Source organism: Alosa pseudoharengus, unplaced genomic scaffold (assembly GCF_046254945.1).
Source record: "Alosa pseudoharengus isolate Yale_2024_CS ecotype anadromous, Long Island Sound unplaced genomic scaffold, YU_APseudo_1.1 YU_APseudo_1.1_scf_1, whole genome shotgun sequence".
In the NCBI taxonomy this organism is placed as follows: domain Eukaryota; kingdom Metazoa; phylum Chordata; class Actinopteri; order Clupeiformes; family Clupeidae; genus Alosa; species Alosa pseudoharengus.
The window spans coordinates 33,410,058-33,416,036 of NW_027468564.1; the positions used below are offsets into that span (position 1 = coordinate 33,410,058).

The following is a 5,979-nucleotide window of genomic DNA, read 5'->3' on the forward strand; positions in this document are numbered from 1 at the left end:
CACACACACACACACACACACACACACACACACACACACACACTAGGACATCTAATTACTACACTGGGACAGTGACCTCATCTTCATTGTAATAGTCTTAAGTGAGTATGTGTTCCCTTTCCAGGTGTCCCAGCTGACGTACACCGGCCCATGAGGAGAAGCTGAGTCCGGTATGTAGAGCCCGTTGGGGTTGGCGTCATGGCAGTTCAGGTACCAGAAGCCGCCCATGAAGGAGCTGGCACAGTTCTTATCCCAGGTGTCCTGGTCTTTGTCGAAGGTGGTGAACTTCATGCCATTGTGATTCTTCAGTGCATCACCTGAGGAGAGAGATTTTACTTTTTTGTCATTTACATTGCAGGTAGGTTTCTGTGCTAGCCATACTCAATTCAGAATTTGAGTCTGATACTGCACCACCAGAACGTAATTATGGGGCGTACGTGTTTTAACCAATACATGGAAAAAATTGGACAGACCTAACCAATAAGAGCGAAGAACCGTGAATCCTGTACTGAGAACAGCCATAACATCTTTCTTCTCGACAAATGCCTTAATTGCTGTTTTCTCTTAGTTTTTTAAAGCTATTGCGCTGCCAATATCTTGTTCAACAGATGTGATAGCGACATCTGATCTTTAGCTTATCTAGCAACAGCCTTTTTGTTGTAAACAAAACAAAACAACATCAAAATCAACCAAAGCACGCTCAGGTGATGTGTAACAAAGAACCCTCATCTGTCTATCATCATATTAAGCACACGATTTGATTGGTCAACTAGTTTTCATACAGGCATATGAAGCTTCTCAAAGGAATTATAGTGCAAGTCAAACTGATGACAGAATCCATTCATTTTGAATTTGTAGGTCAGTGCAATAGACTCGAATCTAATAAACTTCCTGGTTTTCGTACCCCTCAGCCTCATTTTGGTTTACAAATGGCCCCCAGGTGAATAAGGTGAATGTTAAATGATAGCAGCTTAAAGGGAAACTTGGCAGGATTTTCCCCTCTGCTGGAGAAATTGTGCATTATGCTATTTCAAACTGTGGAAAAAGGTAACGATAAAGCACATGGATTTGTTTACAAGCTAGCAAAACGGTTAGCACAAGTTCGGCAGACAATGTGGATGTTACAAGGTAAGAAACACGATTTAAAACGAGTTTCTTGTTTCTCACTTCTCTTTCCGGGACGGTAGTCTCAATGTTTCAAGGTTGGTTTTCCGCCTGGGGACGCTAGGGGCAGCGGGAAAAGTCACCATTTTCACCGGAACAGGTCATTTAACCATCCAAATGATTTCTAAACGGGTTTATTACGTTGAAATAGTTGCCAAGTTCCCCTTTAAGGAAAGGTGGACCTGCCTATATATATAATTGAAACATTCCGTCCGCAGAATATGCAATAGAATACTAGAGGACTAGTCTAATTTTTCAAATGTACGTGTCACTATCACATCTGGTGCAGTCAATGTCATTGATTCATTGATTATAGTGGATGGTAATTGTTTCAGCATATGCTCCTCCACGAATGGAAGACTTCCGTTACGTTGCTGGTGCAGCCTGCTGTGACCATCACCTGCATCACCAGTGGTGAAAGCACCCAGGTGTAATGTGTAGCCCAACTGCTCTGGGTCCACAGAAATGGAGGCGTAGTGGGCGTAGGCCTTTCCCCCAGTCCAGTCCTCCATGTCCACCCTCAGCTTATTCCTCTTCCTCATGGTCAGCAGCACGATGTTGTCCAGGCCTACACACGGGTCGGCACACAAACAAGCCAACCAGAGAAGACATCATCATCGTAGTGGCTAAAGAGCTGGGCTAGCCTGCAGTAGCCTGAAAAGACCTGGCTTCCACCATTGTGCCCTTGAGCAAGGCACCTAACCGGGGACATTGGCCCTCGTAATGTAATTGACATATGTAATTCGCTTTGGATGGATAAAAAACTGTAATGTAAATTCCTAGGGCTACAGATAAGGGATTACCCAGAATGGCCAATCAACAACCAACCAGAGTAGGGCACGTTTTACTCAACTGACCCTGAATTGTGTGCAGCCCCACCATATCCAACTCTCCCCTATGTATAATTAATCTTTTCTTTTGGCTAGGTGTTACTACTAGCTGTTATGAAAAACTCAAGTTAACAACTTTTAAAGGAGGATGATGGATGCATTGCTATAATTCATAATATACAAGTTTAATTTGTGCCAGCTGTTTTTGCTGTGGGTGAAAAAAACTCCATTGGCTGTTATCTTAAGTGGCTAGTTCTTCATTGTGTTTTAATGTATTTGTGTATGTTTTATGCAACATGTGCATACGTGTGGTTCAATATATGTACAGTGTTCAGCAACATAGCATGTAGCCTATATTTGACTACGTACCTAGCCAGTATTCACTAGTTAGGTCGCCAAAGCCCTTCTTGTAGTGATTCCAGGGTCTGTAGAAGTTTACTGACCCATCCATCCTTTTCTGAAACACCTGGGAGAAAGAAAAAAGTCAGAAAGAGTATTTACCATTTACCATTAGATTATCATGTTATCATGTTTAATATAAAGCCGCATATAGCCGCATATATAGAGAATACACCATTCAGTCTTTTACTTGCCATGTTTTTCTGTCTAGACAGACTCCATCAATTTGGCAGTATTTGTTCAAATTATTAATGTTATATAGTTGTTACTTGTTACATTTTATATCACAGTAGTCTACAATCTATTATCAGGGTAACTAATCTGTCATTTATTATCAGGGTAACTAGTAATCTGTAACCTGTTGTCAGGGCAACTAGTAATCTGTAACCTATTGCATTACAATTCCAACCCTGCTTATTCCATATGAGAAATGAACTCCCTGCCACTAGACTACAAGCTGAGGCAACTCACCGTCCATCCTCCCCCATCAGTCTCCATGTCACAGTAGACCTGCAGGGGGGAGATGGGCCCCCCAGGGAAGATGGAGTACACCCCACTGGGCTTGGTGCTGTCATGGCTATGGATGTCAGCACAGTCCAGCGGCAGATACATGTTGGAACCGAGAGAGAGAGGAACCAGGCCGAGCAGGAGAACGAGAACCTGAGAAACACACACACACACACACACACACACACACACACACACACAGAAACACACATTCATAAAGAGCGAGAAACATACACAACATTTACCGGCAAAATCCAATTTCCAATATATATATATTATATATATATATATACACACACACTTGCACAGTATTATGAAAACTTGTGCATATTGTATGACAGAATACACCAGTTAAACACCTACACATTACACATCACTACACATTACAATGTCAGTGGTAGGGCTGTAACGATACACCAACCTCACGATTCGGTTTGTATCACGATTTTTGACCCACGGTTCGATACAAATCTTGATTTTTCTTTTTTTTTTGGGGGGGGGGGGGGAGGGGGCTAGACATTTTATTAAATAACATTTTAATATCCTCCCTTAGAACACCAGAGGATTACAATATAATATATATATTATTTTATAGCCTGGCTTAATTGCCTTCCTACGTACTTCATTATTTTATATCCTGATATAAAAATATTTTTCTGAATGACTGATATTTATGACAGCACACTTTATGCAGATTAGCCTATAGCCTAGGCCTACTATTTTTTTATTACAACTCTACCTCTTTAATTCAGCTGTCTGGTTGAAGCCTGGAAATATTGTAAACAGTAGCATATAGCATATAGCTTAGCCTATCATAGTCTACTGATTGGACTGTTCAGTTTCCCCATGTGTGTTTAAGTTTCAAGGTAATAGGCTACTTGTTCTCCTTGGGACAGGCCCTTTTGGGAAACGTTGGTATTGAGATGATCAGTCAACTTCAATGCAAGAGTTTTAAACAAATATGTGCAGCATGCTAATGATGCTAAGCGGATTTAATAGTAATTTAGCTAGTCGTCTATGCCTCCTGGCTTTCACTATTGTGAATGTTTTATTTAAGTCGCGCGTGTTCATTGAGCAGGAGAGGGAGGGAGAGTGAGAGGGAGGGAGCGCGAGAGAGAGCGGGGCAAGGAGAGGGGGTTTACTTCTATACTGTTTGGTAAAGTAGCACACATAGTCTACAATGAAAGCAAGGAGAGGTATGAAATTATTATTTATTTATTTATTTGTTTTTGGACAACGTTAAGTTGGTATGTTACCGATAAGTAAAGCGGGAGTTGTGGGTTGCTTTCAGGGGCGTCACTAGACCTTATTCACTGGGGCACGTGCCTTAGTAAAAGTCTCCAGTGCCCCAGTAAAATTCTAGCGCTGCTCTCGCTGGAAACGGCATTCATGAGCGCATCTCCGTGCCTGCTTTAGTCATGACTCGAGCCTGTCACTTACCAGCCAATAAAAAACAAACAAGGAAAAAAAGAAAGGGGCCATAATAGCCAATCAGGAAATAGCACCTCTGTAGCTGGGTAAGATTGAACGCAACAACCAATGAAAATCATTCACATGATTCTTCCGAGTGTTTCGTTGTACTGCACACACATACACTGTGGATTGTGGAATCACTTTGAGCATAGAGTAAGTCGTCCCCTGTTTTAATGTTACAACAAATTCACAACTTGTTTGACAGAAAATATGACAAGTTGATCGATGTTAGAGAATGTTGCCCACATAATTAGCATCCGTGTTCTAATGCTTAGCGTCAAATTTGTAGCCTAAATTTAGCAACAGTTTACCAGCTTGTGCTCTCTCCCTGACACACACACTCACACCATGCGTAGGCTGCATGCACACATGCGGACAATTAATAATGATTTACGTATAGTGTAGAGAGTCCTGTAAAAGTAGCCTATACTGTTTGTGAAGCTGTCCTACTGTAAAACTAAACATAGCCTTCTGATAAACTATTCAGAGATGGACATCAGAAAATTCTTCCTGAACAGAGGCAGAGGGAGAGGAACAGTGAGGAGGGATGAGGAGGACGAGGGAGGTATGATAATTGCCTTCATTAACGGTAACATTAACATTTATGTTAAAGTGCTGTGATTTGATCAAGGGTTTAATGGCAAACTTAAATAAGTTTGCTGCATTTGCAAATGTAGCCTATACAGACTCTGTGTAGATTAAAGGATTTGGAAATTATCACCAAAAGTCAATATGAAGGCTTTAGTAGGCTATTTAAGATACAAAGAACTGCAGTATTGCCAGGATGACTATAGGACCCTTGCCTGGGAGGGAAGTATATCTCAATTTAGACTAAGCTTTCCCTTGTGTTAGTAGGAAAGCCTATTAAATTCATGTAGTGAGCATAGGCCTACTTATGCCTATGTGTTTGGATGTTGCTGGCTAGTGGTTCTTAGAACAATTGAGGGAGAGAGTGCTGGTCCTACAGTATGACAGTGACAATAATGATTTTGAAGCTTGTAGCCTACCCGTAGGCTAGCCATTTATTTCATATTGCGCGCACATTCTTTTTTTTATGTATTGGGAGTTGGGGGCCTGTGCCCCAGCAAAGCTCTAGGTCTAGAATCGCCCCTGGTTGCTTTTGCGGCCGCATAAGCTGCAAAGCACTGCGTGAAACACTAGAAAGGGTGTGTCGCGATTCTGCCTTTTCACACCGCGACACAGTATCGTGGATATGAATGTCGCGATTTCGGTTTCGAATCGTAAATCGTTACAGCCCTAGTCAGTGGTAACACATTCCTCATTCCACTTTCAAACATTTTGTTGTGATCTTTTCACATTCAACAACCCTTCCCCACCAAATCTATCTAACCTAACATGATAAACTTGTCTGTGATTACCCTCATTTTGCTGGAAACGGCCTTCCTCTTGTTCTTCTTCTTCCTCTTGTTCTTCTTCTTGTTCTTGTTCTTCTTGTTCTTGTTATTGTTCTTCTTCTTCTTCTTCTCTGTCTTTGTCTCCCTCTTCTCTGTCCGCTCTGGTCTCTGGTTGTCTCTTGAATGGGTGATCAGATTTAACTCTTCAACTACACCTTACAAAACAAACATATCCCACCCAGACCCATAAA

General features: G+C 41.6%; 1 protein-coding gene across 1 annotated transcript; it reads right to left on the reverse strand.

The window, feature by feature from the left end:
* Positions 1-5,979, reverse strand: LOC143133963 (microfibril-associated glycoprotein 4-like). The gene is made up of 5 exons (XM_076294002.1): positions 5,753-5,979; positions 2,865-3,053; positions 2,364-2,460; positions 1,565-1,732; positions 1-317 (listed from the first exon to the last, which is right to left on the reverse strand). The coding sequence occupies exons 1-5, from the start codon at positions 5,756-5,758 to the stop codon at positions 52-54; spliced, it is 726 nt and encodes a 241-aa protein (XP_076150117.1). The 5' UTR covers positions 5,759-5,979; the 3' UTR covers positions 1-51.

What these genes read in the sequence shown, in the direction of transcription:
- LOC143133963 (XM_076294002.1), bottom strand. An exon ending in CTGATGGGGGAGGATGGACG is followed by an intron (nt 2,461 to 2,864) that starts GTGAGTTGCCTC and finishes TCTTTCTCCCAG; the next exon opens with GTGTTTCAGAAAAGGATGGA. An exon ending in TTTCACCACTGGTGATGCAG is followed by an intron (nt 318 to 1,564) that starts GTGATGGTCACA and finishes CTCTCTCCTCAG; the next exon opens with GTGATGCACTGAAGAATCAC.